The sequence below is a fragment of the Phycodurus eques genome, chromosome 9, assembly GCF_024500275.1.
Source record: "Phycodurus eques isolate BA_2022a chromosome 9, UOR_Pequ_1.1, whole genome shotgun sequence".
Taxonomy (NCBI): Eukaryota; Metazoa; Chordata; class Actinopteri; order Syngnathiformes; family Syngnathidae; genus Phycodurus; species Phycodurus eques.
The window spans coordinates 14,861,403-14,888,719 of NC_084533.1; the positions used below are offsets into that span (position 1 = coordinate 14,861,403).

General features: G+C 40.2%; 1 protein-coding gene across 1 annotated transcript; it reads left to right on the forward strand.

The window, feature by feature from the left end:
• Window positions 1–1,601: 1,601 nt before the first annotated feature.
• eda (ectodysplasin A) lies at window positions 1,602–25,589 on the forward strand. The gene is made up of 8 exons (XM_061686003.1): window positions 1,602–2,049; window positions 19,122–19,221; window positions 21,219–21,257; window positions 21,673–21,843; window positions 22,173–22,207; window positions 22,310–22,361; window positions 24,183–24,313; window positions 24,566–25,589. The coding sequence occupies exons 1-8, from the start codon at window positions 1,720–1,722 to the stop codon at window positions 24,824–24,826; spliced, it is 1,119 nt and encodes a 372-aa protein (XP_061541987.1). The 5' UTR covers window positions 1,602–1,719; the 3' UTR covers window positions 24,827–25,589.
• The last annotated feature ends 1,728 nt before the right edge of the window (window positions 25,590–27,317 follow it).

Below are 27,317 nucleotides of genomic sequence, written 5' to 3' on the forward strand. Positions count from 1 at the left end.
CTGAACAAAATTAACCACAATACATTTACCCCAGAGACTAGCATTCTTAAAGTAATCAACTCCATGTTAAGAATATCTCTCAGACATGGAACAACCTTTCATCTCCAATCATCAAATTCCTATTTTTCTTCAAAACACAAAATTATTCATTAGCCAAGGCTATAGTAAGTCCTAACTAATTATTGTTGCATGAGCTGATGAAGCCTGCTCATTTGAGAGGAGAAAAAGCTTCTAAGACAACCAGAACAGTCCAATTGCAATCGATTCAATGCCTTGAGAATGAAATGACCTGGATGAATGAGAAATTTCACAGAAACACAAAGTTACTCCGTGTCCGCTCTGTAATTATATAGAACAGACTCTTTCATGGTTCAGTCCAAATTACATTTTTTTTTTTTTTTTTTTTTTTAATTGCAACAGCTTTCAGAAAAGTAACCCACACCGGTGATCATCAAGGCCCAAAATTCAGTTCTTCTTCATGCATTGTTTTTTTAAGTTATGGATGGACTGATGTGTCGTGCCTCTCATGTCAAAAATCAAATCCTCTACATCTGACAAGAAAGCTTTGTTTTATGTGTTAAAAACTGCAAACTCAATTATGTCACAGCAGTGATTCCCAACCAGGGTTCTGTGAGAGATCATCAAGCGTGCTGTGGGAAATTATCCATTTTTACTGAATTTGTCTCACATTTATTTATTAATTACAAATATATATTTCTTCATCTATCTACGTCAGCAACATATAGTGTCAGGCAGAACAATTAGATGCTCTTCGATTAAATGGTAGAATGTTCTACAAACCTGTACAACAGAATAAGAACTTTGTATTTCATTAAACATGCTTAGATTTTGTAAAAGTAAATTTTGTTAATTGAGAGAGATCCTCATTGTTTCGAGCCTTTTTTTCCCCTAGTGTAAAATGGGTGCATTGGCTCAATAAAGCTTGGGAAACACTGTGTCGGAGCATGTCCTCAGCCGGCTTTTTGGAAACTGTCTAGCTATTTACAAACCTCGCTGACATGTTTAGAGAACTGGATGGTGCTGCACACAGAGTGCCGCTGACCTAACCATGACACTGACTGGCATGGCTGAGATGAATTGAATGTACAGTATTTTTACAACGTGTACAGCGTGCACAAGAATGCCATGCTCTTCCAATCGTTCCGTGTGAATAGCTTCTTTTCAGTCACACCTGTCCAGAGGTTTGGGTCGGTTCCCTACACAGCCGTTGTACCACCCGCACAATACAAAACAAGGTGCCAAACATGAAAAATAGCACGTTGACAGCCTGCACAAACAACATGCACGGCATCAGTTACCACACCAGCGTGTTCACACTCATGTAATAGAGAATAAATCAATTATGTGGTCGCTATTTTTTTTTCCATGTCACATTGAATAACAAAACAGAGGGGGATTGATTATTTTCCCAGCACTTAATCAGCCTCCCACGCGTTGCAGTTTCACAATGCGTCCGTTTGATGTCGCCCCATCACTGGGTGTGATGCGCCCAACCTTCCGACCTCTGGGCATGGTCCTCGGACCAATCACAGATGAGGTGGGTGGGAACTCGAGTGCCACTACAGATAGTGGCAGAAGTTTGGAGCGACCTGCCCGCGCCGCCGCCGCTGCTGCCGCGGCACCTGTGAGTCTCCACGCGAATAAATAGCCGCGGCTGACTATGCCGAGTTAAAGAGCATCTGACTTGCGCCCTGTCCCATGATGGCACGCGATGTTCTAACCGTGGACGCTTTCACGGGCAAAGCGATGCCCAGAGGCGAGCCGTGTACATGCAGCGCCAACTGCCGGAGTCGGAGCAGCAGTGTCGTCTTCCTCGGATTATTCCTGCTGTCGCTCTCCCTGCACGCGGTCACGCTCGTCTGCTACTTGGACCTGCGTTCGGAGGTCAAAAGGGAAATAATCCACCAGAAACGAGACTCCACGCTGACACTAGCGGGGAGCGACTCGGGCAACGCGGCGTCCGTGGTACTCCCGCCCGAACCCCCGCGATTCGACCCCAGCACCAGCCTCTCAGCAGATGATCCCGAGGTAAATTATAACTATAGCGGACGTGACAAAAAAAAAAAAAAAGCAACCGCAGATAGAAGCCATTTGTTCAAGTGCACACATAGTCTGCCAGGGTTTGCGTGTGTGCTGTTGCCGACTTGTTTCATAGTAACTTGTCGTTTCGAATTCACAAAAAAACTGTACTGCGTGAATCATTTAATGAGAACAAAATTGATTAAATGTTGGAGGGGGGGGAGTAGACAATTTGACTTTCAGGGCCTTGACACTGCGAACAGGTTGGGAGCGTACTTTACACCTCTACCCATTTGGCCCTGTAACAGGTTCATAGGGGGACAGGGACATAAACACTGAATCAAGCTGTTCGCCTTTGACTCACATTCATGCACAGGACATGAAACTAAGTACTGTACAGTGTAACCAAATCGAACACCAGCCGTTCTGTAACGCTGGCTGAAAACCATGTTGTCCACATAGGAAATAAGGGAAGTACAAATGATCAGTTTAAGTATCAAACTGTCCCAATCTAAGGACATTAACTACAGGCAATTTATAAAGTAAAATTAGAACATACGAAGCTGTCATACAAATATATATATGTTAACCACAGTATAATAATAACGGGCCAATAAAAATAAAAAATGAAAAAGTGTACCTACTCACCCTTTGAAGTCATCTGACAGGCACATGAAGAGGTCTCAAGAATGTGTTTGCTGCGATAGTAGAATTTGACAGGAAATGTTGAAATTGGTAAATATTCCCTGTCTGAAGGCAGAATAAGAAGACATCTTGACATTTGTTGTTGCTTTTGGGGTATCTACTGTTTAAATAATATTGAACATTGTGACATACATTTTCAGCATTGTAAAAGTTTGCAGGTTTGATGATGGTTCAGTTTAGCTGATGTCCATATCATTACTTTGGGCGCGTTCGCCTTTGGAGGTTGCACTGCACTATGGCTTTATCCTTGCTTAACGAAACCACATTTAAGTGTATTGTTTTCCAAGCTCCTCCCAACTAAATATATTGTTGAACAAGCTGCAGGTTGACTTTGCAAGGAAGGTCAAGTCAAAGAGCTGAAGCCGATGGTCAGCCAAATAAGGTGATCACCTACAAGCAAGTGCAGAGCGTGAAGCTTGATGTGCATTTATTGGCACTTGGATGGGGCCACTAGTGACTGAAGCTAGCCACACCTTACATTTTCCTTATAGGCAGCAGTCGATTTAATGTTCATTGTGTTGTCAATGTCTTTAGAAACGACACCCCTTATGCCATTTTACTCCTACCTAGTTTCATCAGCACTATTTAGGAACAAATCACAAGTTGTATTACACATTCAAATATCTGTATTGTTAGTGGTTGTATAACCTTTTAATACTGACGAGAAGTGTCATTCAAGGGGTGGAATGATAGTAGGGCCGAGTGTTTCTACCGTTGACACTTTCGCAGCTGGCGGGAGGGAGAGTACGCGGACCATTTTATCTCTGGAAATGCTAGAAAGTTACCGTGGAGTCTCATACTTAGCCCGATGGTGCAACTTTAGGGACAAAAATAGACAACTGACGTAACCTTACATCTTACAGTGCAGACTACAAATAGACATTTGACCCCATTTACATGATTGACAATGGGGAAAATGAATTTCAAAACTGTTATTTTTAAGGTAGGTAGGAGAATTTCTATGAATGTTCTGAACCTGCATTTTAATGTCAAGTTTATTTGTATAGCCCTTAATCACAAGAGTCTCAAAGGGCTTCACAGGCCCACAATTGACAAAATTGACAACATCCCCTGAACTAAACCCCAATCAGGCAAAGAAAAACGTGTTGTTGAGCCAGATACATGCCATAACGGATGCCTGTGTGGGTGTAGCTCAACTCCCCATAGCTCTTTAAATCCATCCTATCCATTATCAACACCGCTTATCCTGGTTAGGTTCACGGGGCACTGGAGCCTATCCCAGCTGACCAGGCGAAATGTGGACTACACCCTGAACTGGTCGGCAGTCAGTTGCAGGCTACATATAGACATGGACAATCATTTACATCGTCACTGAGTGGGAACTGAAGCCACGGTGCCCGCATCAAAGTCAGGCGAGTGTACCACTACACCATCAGTGACAAGTGCTTTAAATCACAAACTAAAACTGAATCATCAGTGCCTCTGCAGGTTGCAGCCTAATAGTGCACACGAATCTCCAGTAAAGACATTACTTGACATTAGATATGTTCGTGTCAATGTGGGTGTTTGCTTTGTAACATTTTCCTTATAGACAAAATAAACAACGCTGAGACTATTCAGTGAGCCTCATGTATCGTTCGCAAAGTCTGCTTTAGATGGTAGAGGTTTCACTGGCTGAATCCAAGGAGATGGGTTGAGTATTCAGTCCAGATGGTGACGCTTCATGGAGTGAAAGACTGTGACCCAGCTGTAAATATTTAACTGCGCTGTGATGCTGTACTCTCCAGATGTCTGCATTAAACAACTCTGATTACATATCCCACAGTTTACATAGTTGGAGAAACAGGAGCATGTGGCGTTTGGATGCAGCTGCCGCACTTGTTAGCTTTTGAGAGTTTTCCTTTGAAGAATCCTTTCCGGAGGCCGAAACATTATTCATTGGATTTTTCACTTCAGTATTCATCAAAGGGATTTTAGCAGCATTGCAGTGATTTAAAGTGGAGATACACAGCAAAGTGCAACAAGGGATGGTGTGCCTCCAGTAAAACAGAAATATACAAAAACATTTGGGAAACCGGAGCATATTAGAAAACATGAAGGCAATACGGCTTCCATGCCGGACATGAAGCATGTTGGCTTTGTCACTGTATAGAAACAGCTCAGCAAAAGGATTTACTTATTTTTATGTATATACACCACACTTTGAGAATGTCGGAATTCAATTGGGGCGGCACGGTGGCCGACTGGTTAGAGCGTCAGCCTCACAGTTCTGAGGACCCGGGTTCAATCCCCGGCCCCGCTTGTGTGGAGTTTGCATGTTCTCCGCGTGCCTGCGTGGGTTTTCTCCGGGCACTCCGGTTTCCTCCCACATCCCAAAAACATGCATGAATTGGAGACTCTAAATTGCCCGTAGGCATGACTGTGAGTGCGAATGGTTGTTTGTTCCTATGTGCCCTGCGATTGGCTGGCAACCAGTTCACCCGATGACAGCTGGGATAGGCTCCAGCACACCCGTGACCCAAGTGAGGAGAAGCGGCTCAGAAAATGGATGGATGGATAGAATTCAATTGGTAGATATCAGACCAATTGGTGGGTGTTGAGCATTCATCCCCATAAGAAATTCAGAGCCAAATGTTTTGTTTTTTTGTTTTTTGTGGCATAATTATTGTTCATAAGCAGTGTGTCAATGCTGAATTAAGAAAGGAATTTGCTATGTTAAAATAAATTATACTTATTCTGTAATACAATAACTTTATATGCCTGGTCCTTGTATTTACATAACTTATTACAGACGGACAATCGCGTATCACAGTTTTCCAAAATGTTTCAATATTAAAACAAAATGTGTTTCAGAAGCAGGTCAACACTGTGGGTAGTGGATGGCATGTCTGCCTCACAGTCAAGGTTCCAGGTTCAAATCAAGCCTCAGGCCCTCCTGTGTGGGGTTTGCATGTGCTCACCATGCTTAGCGCTGGTATTCTCTGGGTACTCTGTCTTCCTCCCACATTCCCAAAACATGCATGTTAGGTTAATTGAAGTTTGGTTAATTGACCATTGGTGCGAATATGATTATCAATGGCTGTTATTGACTGGGAACCAGTCCTGGGTGTACCTCACCTCATGCTCAAAGTCAGCTGAGATAGGTTGTCAGTGACATGTTACTAAGTCTAATTTGAGGAGTTTTTGGGGAACAAGTAATATAACGTGGTAATATTCCAGACAAGTAAACAGATTAAAGTTACTTATTCATTGTGGCACTGATTAGTCAAGGAAAACAAAGGCTCTTTTGGCTTCCAGAAGAAGAAGCTTTAATGAGCAATTAGTAGTAAGAACACACTTGCAGCTTTTAATGCGCCAGGTAACTCTTATGGCTAGATCAGAACACTGGATTTTAGCTCCGATATTGGCCGATTTGCTGTCGTGGGCGATTTCCCAGATTCGGCCCGACATATTTTGTCGGGAACAAAAAAAACTTCCTGTAGTGTGACCTAATCCACGACCAACGATTTGGCCCTACGATAGCCCTTTGACGCCAAAATGAAAAGTCTAGCATATTTGATTTTTTTGGGATATCTTCCTTGTAGTGTGACATCATCAACGACAGCTCTCCAACAGCGCACCTTGACATAAACAAATAGGATTGCATATTGTGACCGGCACATTGCCTCCCTTGCTTGCCATTGTCAACATACTTGGTCGCCGGTGTCAACATTTATTCACATACACAAACCAATGTTTACCGAAGCTTTAGAGAATCATTCAACAGAATGCCGGCATGTACAAACGTTAGTGCTAGCACTAGCTTGCTAGGCTACATAATGTTTTGTTGCCTGTATAGATTGATAGATAGATATGCATATAATAATAACATAATAAGGGTAAGTTGAGCAAAATTGTCATTTCAGAAATGTGTATCAAACTGTTAGCCCTTTACATTAATCAGTATCCAAGAAGTAGCTCTCAGTTTCAGAAAGGTTGGTGACCGATGACATACCTCAAGCACAACTTGTGGACTATAATGTGGTTATATTTCTGTCAGTTAAGAGTCTGCAGAGAAGTGAAGTTGAGAATGGTGCACTTATTTTAAATGTTTAGGCACTTCTTTCGCACCTGAAATCTGCACTAAGTTTGGCCATTCGCATTCACTGGGCGGCACGATTTCGCAACGCCTGCGGCTGTAGTCCGCCTTCAATTATGCTCATTTAATGTAGCTTCAACCTACACACATATTTAAATTATTGGTTCATCTTGATGTCATTATGTTACTTGTGTGCTGTGTATTGCCATGTAATGTGTACAGTTGGGCAAATGCACTTTCATAATGTGGATAAGTTACTGCCACTCGGCAGCTGCTGAATGTAAATAATGAAGTAACTTGTAATCTAACTTACTTTTAAAATCAAGTAATCATTAAATTAACAAATTTTCATTTTCAAGGCAACTGTGGCCACACTGCCCGCGACCCCAATGAGGACAAGCGATATAGAAATGGATGTAGGGATTTAGCACTATTTGGTGAGTAGAGTGAACTAAGTTTAAAGTGTAATATTCTTAGCAAACCACAGCATCTAAATACTAAAATACTGCACATACGAACATGTCACAATAACATACCTTTGAGTATTACCGTAATTTCTTGTGTATAATGCGCACCCATGTATAATACGCACCCCCAAAGTTGACCTAAAAATTCTGGAAAACCCTTCTACCTATATATAATACATTTTTACAATGCATGATTTTGCTTCTACCCATATGATAAAAACTTGAAGTTTTATGTGTATTTTGTTAGTTTTTTCAAAGAATTGCAAATCAGTCACCTTTCGGTGAAATTCGCCGTTTTGAACTCAAAATAGGCAATTTACGTGCATAGTACAGATCCGATGAGTTTTTCCTGAGGTGGGGGGGGGGGGGTTCGCCGTCGCTGTCGCCGTAGGCTGTTTCGTAATCCTTGAACGCTGGCAGCTAGATCCATTCCACACATCCACCATCCACACACCGATGTAATTTCTGAATATTACTCCGCAGCGGAGTAATATGCGAAAGCGCATCGGCCTGAGGTTCCGCCTGTGCGCTCGGGACCTGCTTTGGAGTCACAGGAGTTGACGACACCAGAAAAAACACTTCCGCCGCTTCAGCTGTTAAGAAGTAACATTATTTTTACTCCGTGACAATGATCTAAATATCGCTCGCTACTTTTATTTATCAACTATTTCATTCGCGAGACTACGACTTTGACTTCCGCAATTTGGCCGCTGCTTGCGGCAATCCAATTTAAGCGCTAGTGACGTTTAAGTCTAAATCACCAATCAAATGACGCAAGAAAGTCACATGACCTCACACAACGTCTTCTATTGGGCATCCTGGGCATAGGTATTAACACTACATAAGTCAGCCCCCGCTGATTGTCGTGCCAAAGTGGTGGCTATTTTGGGAAGGTCGTCGTTACCATGAAGGCAACGGCGCGCTATTCGTGTTTACATTTAGACGAACAAAAACAACAGCTTTCATGTATTGTTGTATTTGTCTGGCCCAAACGTGGATATTTCAGCCCACTTATAACTTGAGAAAACACCTTGCAGTGAAAAACACTTTATTTTTTTATTTTTTATCTTATTGATGTTCATGTTGTGGTTAAAAAACATGTGAATTTACTCACTATTTACTCAGTACTTGAGTAATTATTTCACTGTGTACGTTTTACTCATACTCAAGTAATTTTTGAGTATGAGTAAAAAATTACTTGGCGAAACACATTTAATTATATTTTAATGTGATTCATATTAAACTGTCAAGCATTTCAAAAAAAGCATTATCATGAAACAAAACATAACCATAAATAAATTAATGGTGGTTGTTGTTCAGTCATCAGTCGTATTTAAAAAAAAATAAATAAATAAATATTTACCAAATTCTGCCAGGGTATGTAAACTTATGAGCACAACTGGACATATATGCAGTCATACGTACCCCTGTCATATTGGAATGAAAGTGTAGGCTACACCTTTTTCATAACCTCTAGGTGGTGGTGGCATATTCGAATGAAAGTGTACATCTTTTTTATAACCTCTATGTGGCGGTGGTATATTGCAATGAACGTGTACATCTTTCTCATAACCTCTAGGTGGCGGTGTCATACTGGAATTAAAGTGTACAGCTTTTTTATACATACATTTATAAAATGTGAATGTGTATGTTCTTGAATGGCCCAGCCAGAGCCCTGACTTAAACGCAATTGAGCATCTCTGGAGAGACCTGAAAATAGCTGCCCACCAACGTTCACCATCCAACCTGACAGAACTAGAGAGGATCTGCAAGGAGGAATGGCAGAGGAGCCCCAAATCTGGGTGTGAAAAACTTGTTGCATCGTTCCCAAAAAGACTCATGGGTTTATTAGCTGAAAAGGGTGCTTCTACTAAATACTGAGCAAAGGGTCTGAATACTTATGGCTGTGTGATATTTCAGTTTTTCTTTTTTAATAGCTGCAAAAATGTCAACAATTCCGTTTTTTTCTATAATTATGGGGTGCTGTGTGTACATTTATGAGGAAAAAAAACAAAAAATGATTTTAGGAAATGGCTGCAATATAACAGAGTGACAAATTTAAGGGGTTCTGAATACTTTCCGAACCCTCTGTATGTATAATGCGCACTATTGACTTTGACAATTGTGTGTGTGTGTGGGGGGGGGGGACATTATACAGGAGAAATTACGCTAAAATGTATTTTTATTACTTTCACCTTGAACAACCACTTTGTCACTCATGCTGGTCATCTATTCATCCATCCATTTTCTATACTCGTTCTTTTTTCTTTTCTATAGATTTTTGAAGAGATCCCTTATGTCACTTGTGTCAAACTCATGGCCCGTGAGCCAAATGTGGCCTGCCGTGTCATTTTATGTGGCGGGGTCTTAAAATAAGTCAAATGATCAGTTTACGTGTGTACTCACCATCAACTACATTTTCCATAATACATTACTATCGCCTTACAAATTACCGCCAGGTGATGGGATTTTACCACTAGGTGGTAGTGTACCCGCATCAGTGTAAAGCACTTTTATAAGTGACTTGAGAAACGTCTACTACAAATGATCTCGAAATGTCGAGGAAGTGAAAAATTGATTCAGATAGAAGGCTTTTTCAACAAAGTTTGGAAAACAAATATATATTTCTGCTGCTGTGTCCACGGGTTTCTGTGTTCATGCAGACACATTTTTACATTATTCACTATTCAACAATAGTGAATACTCTCATTAGCAGGTGCTATTTCCTTTGCATTTTATACCAGGCCGATTTGTATTTCTAAAATGCTAACTCTGTCATCAATGTTCTGAGTAGTGCAAAATTGTCAAGCGTAACAAAAAAACCTTTGAAAACAGACAACGTCCTAACTTGGGTTTGTTTGTTTATTTACTTAAATAGTTTGATGGTTGATGAGCAAGATGCGTTTCTTAGGATTCATGTTATAATACCAGGGCAATAAGTAATAATAAATAAAGTTATTTAACAATATGTTGGAGAGTATAGTTACATTTAGTTACATTTATTGTCATCTAAGTGGCCCTTCGACGGCATTGATAATGCCAATATGGCCATTGGTGAAAATTAGTTTGACACCCCTGCCTTATGTGGTCACGTGGTTGAATTCAGAATATCATGATGCACGTGACCCAACTTGTTGTGTCATAATAAGAGGAGATTTTGGTCATAGGATCTCACAGTGAGCAGTGCCCTGATGCCATCCTCCCTTCAACATACCCAGGTAGAAAACCCTCCGGTAACAAAGCAAATCCTAGCAGCACAATGTTTCTCCTGGCTGCTTGCTGCTCTCAAGTTTAGAGATAAGAATCATGCTATTTGATCCCTACTGGGAAGAATGCAAATATTCTACATCATGACCATCTCACTCTTATAATCTCTTGATTTATTTGATTATTTTTTTAGGGCATTAAGTAGTCTACGCTCTGGGTATGATGAGACTTACAGTATACGTTTCTTAGAACAATTGTAAGAAATATTTTTCTGCCAAATAATTTTCTGCTCAAACGTTTGCCTTCAAAGTCCTGCACAAACCAGATGTTAAAACATCTGGAGTCCTGTAAACAGCTATCAAAAAAAAAAAAAAATCTTGATGGGGCACTGAATCCAGCGTACATGTTGTGGTGGCACCCGGGTGGGCTGTCACCAGCATCTAATTTAAGACTATGGCTCCAATATCAGGGATTAATCAGTAGACTTATAAAATCAAGGGCTTCTTATATGTCCGTTACACTGATGCACTTTTTTAAAATTTGTTTTAGGTCATATGCACCCATATTACTGTACAGTGCAAAATTATTGTTTTGTAGTTTTTTTTTTTTGTGGCCTGAAACGCCCAGTACAGTACAAAGTTAATTCATTCAATTCCCGGACCACTTATCCTCACAAGGGTCGCGGGCGTGTTGGAGCCTATCCCAGTTTACTCTGGTCGAGAGGTGGGTTACACTCTGAACTGGTCGCCAGCCAATCGCAGGGCACATACAAATAAACAACCATTCACACTCACATCCACACCTACGGGCAATTTAGAGTCTTCAATTAACCTACCAGGTGGAGCTCCCATGCTACCACTCTGTGTAGAACTTAAGAATGGCAGGCGCTTGGGTTCGTTTGATGTCAGGTGGATACCATGCCGGTGCACCTAATCAAAGGCAAACTTCCAAATAACAATACCAAACTAAATAGCCTATTTAGTAATAATGAGACCCAGAGATGATGTAACTTTTAGGCAAAAACACGGCCATATTTAATAAATTCCCCAAAATACTTAACATAAATATGTTCACTCAAAATTAGACTTTATACCGATTTTATCGGCCGTATCGGTATCGGTATTAATTAACTACTTAATTAAGTTCTCTTAGCAAACCGTTCAGGGTTTAGCTGACTCCATTTACCATGCCGGTGTCCTTGGTCATGGTCACATTGTTGTTCTCATCATAGGCGAGTCGCTTTAATGAGCCGCGAGGAATTCGTGTGCCTCCTAGTTCCAAATCTGTTGCGTAATGCGAACGGCTTGACAAAAAAAAAAAACTCTTACTGTACAAAAAAATAGCATGTTCCAGGCTCCAGAAACTTTTCCCTTTTGTTAACATTGCCACCCGGCCAGCTCTCTCTCTCTCTGTTATGCGAGTTTATGTACAGTAGACAATAGATATATCCATTATGACATGGCTGACGTAGGCACGTCTTTCGGAATTGGATCTCGTGATATTGTATATCTGTGACCCGAAAATATGTCAGTCCCGCTCTCTGCCTGCATTGCGTCACAGCGCCAGTCAACGACAGCAGCCAATTCTGGAACTAAAAGAGTTTTGTCATTTTAAGTGACAAATGGAAACTATTTTTGGACACATTGTTCAGTCCCGACGGTCCGTTTTATCCATTATATCGGGTTCCGTTTTATCGAGGTTCCACTGTATATTGTTCAACTAGTTTTTGTGGGCATGGTGAGGGAAAGGGGCTTAGGACTGGAAAATGTTAACTCAGCTCCAGCTGTGCAAGGCCATTGTTCCGGCCGAAGACTTTCACATACTGTATACTGTAGCTGTAATTATAATGCGGGGCCATTATTGGAGCAAAACGTGTAGCATTTGTGACTCAAGTTCGGACAAATCTGTAAATCTAGTTTTGCGTTTGTGAATCCAGTTACAGATTTGTAAATCTTGTTTTGCATTTGTAAATGTAGTTGCAGATTTGTGAATCTAGTTTTCCATTTATGACTCTGGGTACAGATACAGATTTTTCAAAACATATTTGTGGCTTGAAATACAGATTTGTAGATGGTTTTGCTGCAATAATGGCCCTATATTATAATTGTGATATCACATATTTATCTGATTGTCGTAAGACCGGCCGGGAGCTGTAAACCACTGCTTGTTCCCCTCTCCAAACTGCATGACTCACAACACCTGACAAGACTTCAAATTCGATTTGTTGGAGAAAGACGGGGCACCTATGTTGTAGACCCACTGCTAGTATTAGCTGAGGTATGACAACTCCTTTTGTATGAGAAACCATCTTACTGATGTGGCGCACAATTAACCTCACCAATATGCATTTCGTGCATGCTGCCAATGCAACACTGATGGGCAGCCACTAGTTTTCACTGTGCATCTGGTATCTTTAACTTCATCCCTCAGTTTTACCTTGACTTTCCCACTGGAATTTTGTGGTTGGATTTCTCCACTATTCTGCAGTTTTGGATAATTACCCCTGGAATTCAATGTGAGGGCATCATGAGTGAGTCCACATTGAGAGCATCATGGTTTAATACTTGATAGTTCTGTTTCCCTCTCATGAGCATAAAATGTTTATGTATTCCAGGTTCTTGAGTTCAGAAATGACGAGAAAACACAAGCAGTTGTTTTAGACTGTGTTAATAAAAACTCTTGTGATTAAAAAAAATTACACATCCCCGGGGTGATTGAAATTTAGTCATATCCTCACAGAACAACGGGGAATCATGTCCTCGACCCATACCAGCACCCCCTTCCCTCACTTTGAAGATTTGAAACCTCTCTAATTATTAGCATTTTCTTCTAGTTGAAAAGGAATGGTTTACTCAACAGTTGGCATTTGGCATATAGTATACCAGCACATTGTCATCCTGATTTTGATTCTGATTTACTGTAATGCCGCATTCCTTTGAAGAGTACGAAGGCTATAAATGTTCTAATGAAGTTGTTCTCATGAAATTATTTCATGTTAATTCATCTAAAACACCAGTTTTACCTTAGTAGCAGCCTGGAAGATACTATAGCTTGTTTGTTTTTTGGCAATCGGCTGCAGCTTCATCTCGGGCCAAAACCTGCATGTGGAATGATGTTTGGCTGTCAGACAGACGAAAGTTTCACACCATGTGTCTGAACATACACCCACAATTCTTTGAGAGGTAACAGGGCCTTATACCAACAGCTGTAGAGGAGATGTGGAGACACCTGCATACCAAATGAAACACAAACATCTGGAGGTCTGTATGATGGCAAACCATAGTAGTCACACTCCTATCAGCCTGAAATGCTCAGGTCAGACGTAAGTCAGTTGGTCAAGACATACGACTTTTCTTGTTAGGAGGGCCCCTATCGGCAGCAACAGGGGAAGATCCCTTCCTAAATTTCTCAAGTTTGGAAGGTCCTAACTTCAGTTCTGTACTATAATTTCATAAAAAGTGGTATATAGATTATATTTTTCTTCCCTCAAATTTAATCTATTGGCTTGGCTTTATGCTCACCTCAATAACGTTATGTTGCAGTCCCTGTTGAAGGTTTGGATGGATTATTGTTTTGACTACATTGAAAAATAGCAGAGGGCGCAGTTGGGTCCAACTAGTTTGCTGTCCTAATGGGCCACCAAATTGAAACAAAATAAAGTGTTTGGTTTAGTACAGTACCATTCTGAACGAAAAATTACAGTTTCCTACCTTCAGAATGGATGTCACGACCCTACTTGTTGGCTTGTGCATTTGATTAAGAGATTTTCTATTACTGCAATGCTTTTTTTTTTCTATTGCGCAAATAATGATCTCAGGTTGCTTTAATGAGAGCCTTGTAATATAATAATATATATATAATAAAAACTTTGGAAAATGTTTTGTTAAAAAAACACAGATGTCAACTATTCTACTACTGTGGACATGAGTGCTAACTCCTCTCAAACTTATTGGTTACCAATTGCAAAGAATGTTTTTATGATAGCATCGTACTGTTAGTAAGCATACGATTCCCAATCTTCACGACCACATACACCAGTAAAAGAAATCAAAATTGCTCAACATACAACAGCACGACATGCAACAACACGACCTAACATCCAGCAATGCCATTGCAAACATACTGTATGTCGCATTGATGTCAGCCCATCATCAAAAGTTACATCACCCTGATGTTGCAGGGAAAGCGTTTCCTCATTGGCAGTATGTCGCTGAGATGTCGGCATTTAATTGAAAATTACCACCACATGACAGCTGAACAATTAAAGCTGGAGTGCCAGTCAGCATTGTTCTGCTCCATTCACTTCACTGATCGGCTCAGTGCTGCATTCACTTGCCCAAGGTGCGTTGGAAATCCTTATGATTTATCACCCCACAGAACAACAACAGAGGTTGTTTCAGTACGTTTACTATCCAATGTGGAAAAACAATACTTATAAAAATAACCTAATTTCATGTTTGTAATGAAGACACAATTAAGGTTAAGACACTTTATTTATACAGATCTCTTGCAAAAACGAGAAAAATACAATGAATAACAATTAATGAACATCAGTAACCGCAATATCAGCAACCAATTCCTCTTCTGACAGTCTGGAGAACGGGACACACACACACACTAGTGAGCACTTCAATATCTCACGTCAATTATCACAAAACATTGCTGGCTAGTAAATCAGATACACACCGATTTATATTCCATAGTACGAGTCTGCGAAAATCACAACCAGCTGTTCGAGTTACCTTTTAATACGTGTAGGTAAAGGTGGCAGCCGGGATCGATATGCAGGCTCCTCCTGGCACACTTGGTTTGTTTCTAGAGTAACATTGTAATTTTTTGCCAATTACAAATGAATTATAAATGATATATATGATTATAAATGATAACCTGACAAAATGCTGTTGGCGGACGGCGTGCTGTTGCTTTAATTAGTACAGCTGTGAACAATTTGTGCAGTCACTGGGCTAAAACCGTTAAATTCCCGCCCACACAACATGGGATTGGCCGGCCAAACGTGATGGGTATGCGTGCAATGTGGTCAGAGTCCACGCCTCTCTGCTAATGCACACTTCTATGACCGGTTTAAATTAACAGTGTACAGAGCAACCATTCAAAGCAGAACATGAAAGACTAGGCTTTACACGATCAGGATCTTTGGGGCTGATCAGCGTGTTTAAAAAACAGATAACGGATCACCGATCCGATCACAAGATGGAGCAATGTGTCTATTTAAATGACTTGTTCATTTACTGTATATACTTGTGAACTGTATACTGAGTATCTTCAAAAGTATTCTCTACCATTTTAGACAAAAGGTAAAACATTGACCTCATTCAAGGATTGGCCACTGACATAAGTTTTCAGTCAGGTCAAACCAACATTACAACATGACACAAATAATGGGTGCTGACTTAGTGGAATTAAATTACTTTATTGTAATTCAATTACTTCGCATACACCGAAACTTTGAAGCATGATTCGACAGAACGCTGGCATGTTTACGTACAACCGTTAGTGCTAGCACTAGCTTGCGAGACTACAAAACGTTTTGTTGCCTGCTTGCGAGCCTTATCGTATTAAAAGTACGTGAACATACCTCAAGCAATCTGTGAATGAACATCCTCTCCCGAGCATCAGTGATGACCACCACACGTTTTTCCTTATTTTATTTTTTTCCCTCCACACAATAAATTTGCGATCTATTGTTGTCATCGCCATGGTAACGAGTGTATCTGGTCGCGTTTGAGTTGTCAAGATAAAGCCCAGTGTTCGTAAAAGACGAGATGCGGTGGTATCGGAATGCAAGATTTTATTGCATTTTGTGTTATCTGTCTGTCCCACACCGCTGACATGTATTTTTTTTTTGATTTTTTTTTTTTTTATTGGCGGTCAGATATTTACAGTACTATGTCAAAAGAGATGAGAGAAGGCTAAAAATAAACTAGCTTTTGGATTCAAATATACTGTACACGATGGGGCGGCACGGTGGCCGACTAGTTAGAGCGTCAGCCTCACAGTTCTGAGGACCAGGGTTCAATCCCCGGCGCCGCCTGTGTGGAGTTTGCATGTTCTCCCCGTGCCTGCGTGGGTTTTCTCCAGGCACTCTGGTTTCCTCCCACATCCCAAAAACATGCATGAATTGGAGACTCTAAATTGCCCGTAGGTGTGCATGTGAGTGCGAATGGTTGTTTGTTTGTATGTGCCCTGCGATTGGCTGGCAACCAGTTCAGGGTGTACCCCGCCTCCTGCCCGATGACAGCTGGGATAGGCTCCAGCACGCCTGCGACCCTAGTGAGGAAAAGCGGCTCAGAAAATGGATGGAATTATCGGTGATACCGATCAAGCCGATCAGATCGGTGTAAAGTCTACAAAAGACATGAATAAACACAGATTTGCGTTTTTATTAAAATAACATTACAGCTGACGATGAAAAAGTGACACAAAAAGACAAGGTTATTTTGTCAGTCGCCCATTTGCCTAGATGGGCCTGAAACTTTCATATTTCTCTATGTTAGCATGTCAACAACAAACTTAACATTAGCGCAAATGTAACAGTCAAAGCTGGTTGTGGCATGAGCAGAAGTCTGGAGGTGACCCCACATTGCAAACATGTAGTCTTGAGCTGAGCCGACGCAAAACAGACCTTGACGAACGTTTCATAAAGCTGGGGAAAACACTTTTCGGCCGATGCTTGTCAGTCGCATAGCAACTGCCAGCCAATGTGGCTTCCTAAGGCTGATCTAAGTGTGACATATGTTTGCTGACTGGGTTGTTTTGCTTTCACCTGCACCATAACCTTCTATCTTCTCAATGGATTATGTCGAGTGGGCCCCAAAAAAAGGGTTGTGTCATTAAACTATATAATAGACTTTAAAGTTCTGCTTCTGGTCTATAAATCACTAAATTGTTTAGGTCCTGAATACATTCAAGAAATGTTAAAGGAATATAAACCCAGTAGGGCTCTGAGATCTCCAGAGTCAGGTCAGGTAGTGGAGCACAGAGTCTAAAGAACATTGAGTTACCTTGTGTATGAAAGGCACTATACAAGTAATTTTGCCTTGCCTTGCCTTAAACATTCTCAGAAGAGGCCTACATTGCTAGTCAATTTTGAAGGAACTGGAAATTACTTTGGCAGGATACAATTAAATAGCGTCATCCTTGAAATCAATCTGTTTGTGGATCCTTCCTTGACATTGACATGCACCATTTAACTACTGTGAGTTCTTCTCTGTTTTTGTAATATGGTGTTTAAGTTGCTCTGCATGAAACCACAAAAAAAAAGAGATTCTGTAAGTTCATCCAGCTTGGATGAGAAATTTCTCTCCATTGGGGAATTGATAACTTGAGTTATGTTTACTTCACTCTGAGCCAAATGACTAAATGATAGTTATGTACAGCTTTTTGAAACATGTAAGGATGCTGCATGTGCCCCTGCTTTGAGGATATCATTGCATACCTTGAAAGCAGATGTTCAGCCCCTCAGACTTGATCATCATTTATGCTGATAAAGTGTGACTGAACTCTTGGTTGATCATTTGGTGGTCTTGATTTGTTTCCAGCGTTAAAACTCTTTTACTTCTTTAAGTTTTTACTTTTCTGCTGGCTCCCTTAGGCTGCAGCAGTTCAATCTGTAAAGACTGAACCCTTAGAGCATGGGTTTTGGGAAGAGACTCGCTATGGACCTAGAAAAAGGCTGCGAAGTGCAAAGGACTTGATACTGATAAAAAAATCTAGCAATTGATATTACTGCCAGTATGCTTCTGAATGATCCTACTGAAGGGATGGGTTCTCTTCTTGCTCTGTAATGATGCAATCACAAAGTAGTCTACACAGACAGATTGCATAGTTGGAAAAGAGCTTCAAAGCTAAACTTTAAACATTCTCCTGCCATAGTTAATTTTGTCTCAACACTAAGGTCAGCGCATCATCATCTGACTCTAGGTCAAGGAGACGCAAAGAGAATACAAGGCACGTGCACTCCTGAGTACACACTCCCCACTGGCATTGTTCTTATAAAAGACGGACTCACACCAGCTACGTCAGTCCTTTCATTAACTCACATTAGCCCATTCATGCTATAACTGTGCAGGAATGGGACCAGGTGCCATTTGAATGGGCAATGAGCTCAGACTAAACACAGTTCATGTCCTCCTTTTGTAAATGAGTGGGAGTGTCACAGCGGTCGTGACGAAGTGGATGGCTTGAGCATGTAGAGGATTGACAAAGGTGGCTTAAGTTACAGGATGGGTTACAGACGCAGAAGGAAATACAATGATTTGGCAATATAATGTCGAATGGTCTTGTGCTCACATCTATCCTGAACAAACCCTAAATCTGAAGAAAGGAAGCTTATAACACAGAATTTTACACGTATATATTAAGTTGGTCAATAGTCAGTGCTGGAATCCTCATTGACTGGTACCATAGCACTCCCATGAATTGTACTTTTTTAACCTTTTGTGCTTCATTATTGTGAAAGGTGTTTCTAACATTGTGGTCTGCTCACGTATCTGAATGGTGTTGAACAAACACTGCTCAACCATAAGCATCACAATCAATCATAATCTTTGTAAAGGCAAAACGTAAGACAAAAGTTTTTTTAGAGTAAAATGTTGACTGTATATATAAAAGAACATGAATTAATTGGGACCATTTTTCCCTAGGAGAAATTACTGCACAGAAATAGTGACACCCCTGCCACAGAAGATAACACGGGCATAACTCAAAGGGAGAAAAGAAGTCCCGGCAAGCAGCCAGAAACAGGTATGTGCTATGCATATTCCAGAATTTGAATGTTAAGCTTCATTGTTATTTTTCAGGCATAGTTTCCAAAATCTTACCTTTTTTATGTAAAAAAAAAAAAAAAAAAGCAAATGGACCTGCACCCTTCTTGAGCTAACGATAGATGGATTATTGTTAGATAAATCTTTCTTCTTGCCTACTATTTCTTTAGAGGGGGTTCATCTATCCATCCATTTATTTTCTGTACTGCTTGTTATCACTAGGGTCGGGGTGTGCTGTTGACTATCCCAGCTGACTTTGGGCGCGAGGTTGGGAACACCCTGACTGGGTTACACCTACGGACAGTAGAGTCTTCAATTAACCTACCATGCATGTTTTTGGAATGTGGGAGGTAACATGCAAAGACAGGAAGGCTCGAGCCCGGATTTGAACCCACGATTTCAAAACTGTGAGCCAGATGTGCAAACCAGTCTGTCACAGTGCCACCAGAGGAGATTCACTACAGTGTAAATAAGAGGCTGCTGGACAGGTTTAAGGCTTAAATATTTTAAAACGGGTTGTTGTTGGGTTCTCACGTTTGTTTGATATATATATATATATATATATATATATATATATATTTTTTTTTTATAAACTTACTAAAGCTGCTGTACCACATTATTTTACTGAGGTTATGCAGTATGCAATCTAATGGAATGGGATTGATTATTACGTGGATTGCAAGCACGGAGTTTCATGGATGGGTTTCACCACAAAGAAAAGCCTGTGTTGATTTCCTCCTCCTTAAAATATCACATCCCTGAAACATCTTTTTGAGATTTCTATTGAGCAGATAGGCTCCGTGTTATCGATCAATCTCCACTTTCAGTAAATATATTGTAAAAAGCATGGTTTCAAAGAGTATGCACTTTTTCACTCAACCATGCAATCATTTAAAAAGACGGTCATCATCTGAGACTTAGTGGCTTTCATAAATCCAGTGGAACTGATTCATCATAATCGATGGCTTGACAGCAACCCACATGGGCTGATACGTTTGAATTAGCTTTAGTACCTTTTTTTTTTGTTTGTTTAGAATCTTAGCAATGCAAATTTTAAAAAAGCGACACCTTTGAAGTTTCATGTCGGAGCGCAACAAGTGCTGCATGATCACAAGCCATTCTGACATCTATGGCGGGACACTGCATACTTAGGAGGAGGGGAGTTGGTGATTGTGTTTAATTTAGAAGTAAAAAAAACTCACCTTTGAGACTTAAGTCCTAAGCCTCTAAACACTAATCATTCCCAGCTCTCTCCTCTGCTCGTACTAATACAGACAAAGGTTTTTCTAATCCCAGCCTTAGATGTGTGTGCATGTGTCAATGTGTGTTCTCTGCCCTCCTAACGGGCACCAGATTTCAGATAGGGTTGCTCGTTAAGAAAAATCTATGCGGATGCATCCAGTCATGTACCCAGAGGAGAAACTATGGCCATATGTTCATAGGGGACTCAAACTGTGAGGTTTTAAGGTTAAATGGCCTTTGTAGTTGTAATGACATGGTAAACACAAGAATAGAGAGACGGCCTTTTGAAAAGAATTCTTCATCTACAAACAAAAAAGCATGCTCAAGGTACTTTCGCGTACTGACATAGATGCCCCACCATCGTCTACACGCACACATATGCCCGTGGCCATAAAATAAAGACACATGAACATTCACACACTTTCATCTGCATTCTCCATCTGGGCTTAATTCAAAGAAAAGGATTTTGGCAGGATAAAGTATCTCTCTAATGATCTTCTCCAGTTCCACTGCCTGTGAATGCTTAAGGCACTTGTTCATACAGATGAGGTGAAACCACATTTACAAATTGCTACACTGGACAAACCCACAGGACTAACTTCAGTGCTCAGTACCCAATATGTCAGCACAGAGAGGATACCTACATGGAATTAGCTGGGCCCTCGAGATGAAATTCAAGATAACGTTGGTCTGAACAGCTTTTCAAGCTCGATCTTTTTTTTTTTCCCCCTCCAGAATCAACAGGAAAGGAAAAAAGGAAAGAGAAGAAAAAAGGTAATCAGATATTCATCTACTTTGTCTAAGAAGTTGCTCAGTTATCTGGGTTATCTAAGGAGGGCTGAATAGAGGGCGATTGTAGATCCAGTTTTTGTAGATTCTTAGTCATCAAGTTCACAGTAATCAGCAAAAGTTTGAAGGATTTTTCAAGGATCAACCATCTTCAGTCACCAAGAAGCCTCGTTATTTTGATTACATTTCTGTGGCTGCAGATCCATTAACTTTTAATGTTAATTAGTTTTCCAAAACTAACTACATTCCTAAAATCCAGTAGTCCAGATTCTGCACACCATTTATGAATCCCTTATCAATTGTGTGGCTGATGCATGGATTGTCATAGGCCTTTAAGATCATCACTGTCAAATAATTGGCTTGCACCATTTGCCAACCATCTTGCATTCTGTCTTCTTAGGCAAGAAAAGACCAATATCAGGCCCTCCTGGTCCTCCCGGTCCCCCAGGTCCCCAGGGGCCTCCGGGAATTCCTGGAATCCCTGGCATCCCAGGAAGTAATGCTGTGGGTCCTACAGGACCTCCTGGCCCCCCTGGACCACAGGGGCCTCCAGGTGCTCAAGGCCCAGCAGGTACTAAGTTCAAAATGGAAGAGGAGTGGTTACTATACTACAACAGCCCAAACTCAAGTGTTGGGGCCCGCTCTTTGATTACACAGCATAAAGCCTGCATGTAGCCATGTTCCCACACTCAGAGGAGGCTCAAGTTGTCAAAATGAATACATTCATAGCCTTAACTGTGAGATTTTCTAATGCTGGGTGTCAAACATTGTGCGGGATTAGGAGGGAACTCTCTGTAGTCTAGGGGATTGCTTGTTTTGAGTTCGTCACAATGGCGTCAGCTTTTCTTCTGCTGCAGTGGTATGGGTCAGAATTCCATCATGTCTTTCTTTTTGTTGCAGGAGTTCCTGATAGGATGAAAACAAAAGAATTCCAGGTAGCATGTGTCACCTACAGAAACAGAATTATATCAAAAACAAGAAAACGGATGTGAATGCCGATTCATCCTTGTAAATGATATGACATATTTACTTTTCAGCCCGCTGTGGTCCATTTGCAAGGGCAGGAAACAACCATCCAAGTAAGAGAAGGTGGGTTTCCTATCTTTCTTCCATCAGCACTCTCAGCAAGTCAACATGTTCATCCTTGCTGGAAAAAAAATAATTAGAATGATTTATTGATAGACAACCTAATTTGCCAAATTTGTCAATGTTTTGAGAGTTTGACTCCCAGAGATGTAGTAAATTAGTAGATAATAATTATTGGGGTTGTAGAGGAATAGTAGTACAGGTGCTTCTAATATGTAGACTCTGGAGTAAAATCTATTTCTGCACAATGTAGTGCCATTCTATAGCACTGCAGAGCTGCCAACCTACAGAAATTCACTTCCAGAATTCTGAATTTCTGAAATTATTTCAAGAATAGTTCAATTGGACGACATAATTATTACTCTATAATAATAATACAAATTATGGCTTCAGTATTTGTTATTTTCATGTCATTTATTGCATCAACCTTGTGATGGCGGATGAAGTTGCAGTCTGAATCAAAGTACCGGTATATAAGATTTCAACTTGCCATCGTCAAAGATATCTGTCTGTGGATGAATTAGCCTTTACTAATTCAGTTTTCAACCATAGTAAATAAAGTAAGTCGATTAAATCAGATTGATCAAATCGCAAAAGTAAAAATTAAAACTCAGTAAAAAGAGAAAAAACAAAACAGCACTCTTATTTTGAGAACAAACAAGTAACATTGCTGATAGATTGTATTGGATAGTTTATGCATGGACAGTAGTTTAGATTTCTATTTTGTGAAATGTACTTGTACAAATGTTTTCTCTTGCATGCTATTCTTGCCTTTCCTGTATCCACTATTGCTGCTGAAACAATGCAAATTTCCCCACTGTGGGACTAATAAAGGTTATCTTATCTTATAAATTCTTATTATATTAATATACTTTTTTAACCCTGTTCTCAGGTAAAGTATGTGGTGATGTCCTACTTGTAATTCATTTCCCGTGTTGCTGCATATTATTTTCTCTCCAGACACTTCTTAATTTGCCTACTATTTTGCTGTTCAAAGTTGGTGAGACTCCACCATAACGCGGTTCCAGGCAGGCCTACAGTATATGACAAGTGTACATCACCCAATCACTTATTTCAGTGTTTCATGACTACATGTCACGATAATTAGAAGTATAGCCTATTCGCTGCCGTGGAGGCGATGATTAGTAATTTATCCTGCATTGACACCTAAAACAAAGCCAACTTTCGCCTCTCTGGCTCTGCATTGTGTTTAGCCGCGTTAGCTAGCCAGCCGTGGACAGCGCAAAATAGCGTGTACCAAGAATTCCCCAATAGTACATGAACAACGAAAAGCAGAGGTTGGGCAACTGTTCAATGTGGATGTGCCGTTTTTTTTTTTTTTTTTACAGTATACTGTTTATTTCATCTCAGTCATTTATGAAATTTCTACTGGCAAACGTCTGAAGCGTCTTGGTTGTCCAAATCGGCGCCATACTGGCTCCGGGCCACCGTTAATGTTGGAAGCTGGCAGGATTATTATTATTTTTTAAATATATGGAACAATGAGTGTTACGGCCGTAACGAGTTAGCGTTCAGTAAAAATACGGACGATCCATAACATTTGACAGGTCTGCCACTGCAAACAACTGTGATAAGTATTTAAATATGAATAAATATATAAGCTATATAAATATTATGTTCTGTAAATACTTCTCTGGCAGTGTCAAACCAAATTGAACATATTCATCTTTGTGAAAGCATTTTTTTTTCTTTCATTAAAGCGCTTGTTGAGGATCTCTACACATTACGCTCCTTTAAAACGTAGTTCAAGGTGATCACTAGCCTTAACATTTGCTTTTTCTTGGTTTGCTGTGACATGTTTAGATCTTTCTGAAGGTATCCTCAGGAACTGGAAGATGGTGTCCATCCATCACCGTGTGTTTAAAATGCACTCTCGCTCTGGAGAGCTAGAGGTGCTGTTGGACGGTGTCTACTTCATATATAGTCAGGTAGAAGTGAGTACGGTCCTTGACGTAACTCTTATAATTTACTGGTCATTTCAATACAGTATCTAAATCCTGTTTCCTAAGCTTGGCCATAAATTTCTAAATTTTGAAAGCTACTTTTGTTCTTCCATCCATGTCTCAATGTATAGTTTAGTAATGTCAGCTACTCAACTACCCAGCTGTTTCAGCTGGACACAATATATCTTGTTCGTACAAGCCTTAACTGTCTTTCATAAATTGGATCTCTCGCCTTTTCACCAGGTGTACTACCTCAACTTCACAGACATCGCCAGCTACGAAGTGATGGTGGATTCCAACCCGTTTCTCCGCTGCACCTGCAGCATTGAGACAGGCCAGCGCAAGTTCAACACCTGCTACACAGCTGGGGTGAGCCTGCTACGTGCGGGCCAGCGAATATCCATTCGCATAGTGTATGAAGACACGCTCATCAGTATGACCAACCACACCACTTTTCTGGGAAGTGTCAGACTTGGAGAGGTGCCATCTGCTGGACAGAACTGATAACTACACAAGTCAGCCCTCAACGCAACAAGTTTGTCTGCATTTGAAGAAATGGTTAGGTCTGGAAGCTTCCAGTCTTGCCCTGTGAGATCCTGCTAGGACACAGTGAAACCCTGTAGGGTGATAAAGTTGAGGATCACTCAGGTTTACTATCACAGTCTTGTAGTAAGGAGGACATAATGGACTGTTCTTCTTGTGCGTCCACTGATTCAGTGCTATCGACCTTGATGAGCTGAATGTCTGTTGGCTATTCAGACAAATGTCACTAATTATAGTCCCCAGCTTCTCTTCTCTTCTCCCTCCCTCTCCCTCCATAACAAGGAATGATACTGCACAAACAGGTATTTTAAATTAACAATTTGTATCTCCAAAAAGGACTAGGGATTCGAAATTGTGATATTTTGTTTGCTTGTACACTACCACTACTTAACTTTATTAATACCTATTTGTGGTCTACCATAAAGAGCTCTAGATTCTACTATAGCTCTAAAGTTAAAAGAAACAAAAAAAGTTGAGAAACTCCATGCAATGGGAGTCAAGAGGTATTCAAAGAGCAACAGCACTATATATTTTGCGCACATTTTGCACTACAATATCCCTGCAGAATATCAGTGATGTGTTCTGTGACAGTGCTATTGTTGAGTTACTGTATGAATGCGTACATGTAGAAAAATGATTTTTGTTTATACGTCTGTGTACATATTGTATATAAAAATGGGATATACTTTTGTAACTTGAGAGGATTGATGGATTAAAATGTTTTGTTCTGTCGAAATACGTGTGTCATTTATGCTTGAGTAGCCTGATGTTACTGATTCATAGGTTTCCCTATATTTTTCTTTCATGTGGAACTCTGCTGGCGCAAGCACTAATAATGATCTGTTGAGTGGGCCCATTGTCTTTATCAGAAAAGTATGATGTTTGCACTGGCGATTTTATTAATAAATTAGCACCATATAGAAATATTTCTCAGCAAGTATCTACGTTAGTTGTGTGATTTCCTCCTTTTGAAAAATAACTAAAGTAAATACTGTAAAAAAAAAAAACATGTTTTTTCTTGGACGTTTCCTATTACACAGATCCAGTATTTTAAAAATAACAATAGTATATAATCAGGGAAAGGTATTATAAGCAGAGGTGGGTAGAGTAGCCAAATATTGTACTCAAATTGGAGTACTGGTACTTTAGAATATGACTCAAGTCAAAAGTAGTCCTCCAAATAATTACTTGAGTTAGAGTAAGAAAGTACTGTTAAAAACTCCAAGTACTGAGTAAATGGTGAGTATCTTAAATCAGCACGAATGTCACATAAAATAAAAATATGAATGTGTGAATTCAGATACTGCTGAACAATATCACTCAATCTAAAACATACCAGAAAATGAAATCTTTATTAACAACAGTCTAAAAAAAAGTCTACACATCCCTGTTCAAACGCCAGGTTCTTGTGATGTTAAAGAATTTTCATTTTAAAACTTTCCACCATTAATGTGACAAAATTTACATAACTGAATAGATTTTTGTTTTTTAATCTTTTTGAGAGGGGAGGTGAAAATCAACTGAAATAATCTTGTTCAGGTTACCATTGCAAAAGAGCTGCTTCTGTCTCAACTGGTCTTTTACACGGTTAAATATAGTTTAAATAATCAAAAATCTGGTTGCACAAGGGCCCAATCCCTCTTATATAGTAACTGGCATGTGGCTGTGTTCAGGAGTAACCAATCACATTCAAACTCGTTACATGGGAGTCCACACACACACCTGCCAGGCTGCCGCTATTTCAATTTTTAAGTGCCCCAAAACACATGCATGCCTTATGGAAATATGTTTTTACTTTATTCACGGAAATTAGTGAATGAAGATGTTTGTTGACCACTTATAGATAGTGTGTGCGTGCGTGTCCAAGCGAGCGAGAGCGATTACAGAATTTACCCCAACGTTGCATGTTTTACAGCTTCTTATGACCTAATAGAGCTAATGTTGCACAGCCAAAACAACAAAAACATCTGGAACTTACCGCAAGCTCTTTTCCCAAGTGTGGGCTGAAATATCCAAGTTCGGGCGGTCACAACGTAAGACTACCGGGCATGACAAAGCTGTTGTTTTTCGGAGTCTATAATATTAACACAAGTCGTGCAGTGGATTTTTTCCACCCAGTATGAGTCACTTTGATAAGCAAAGTCTTTGTGTGCGGTCATCTGGCTGCCTTGTGCTGTTTGATTGGTGAACTGGATTCAAATGAAAAGTTTTTGATTGGATTGGTGCAAACAGTGCCCAATGCGGAAGTCGAAGGCGAAGTCTAAAAAGAGATCCCGCGTGCAATAGATAAATAAAAGTAAAAATAAAAGTAGCGAGTGGCATGTAGGTCATTGTAACGGAGTAAAAGTACCGTTTCTTCTTAACATAAATACTCCAGTAAAAGTAAAAAGTATGACGCATTAAAACTACTCTGACAAGTACAATTTATCCAAAATGCTACTTGAGTAAATGT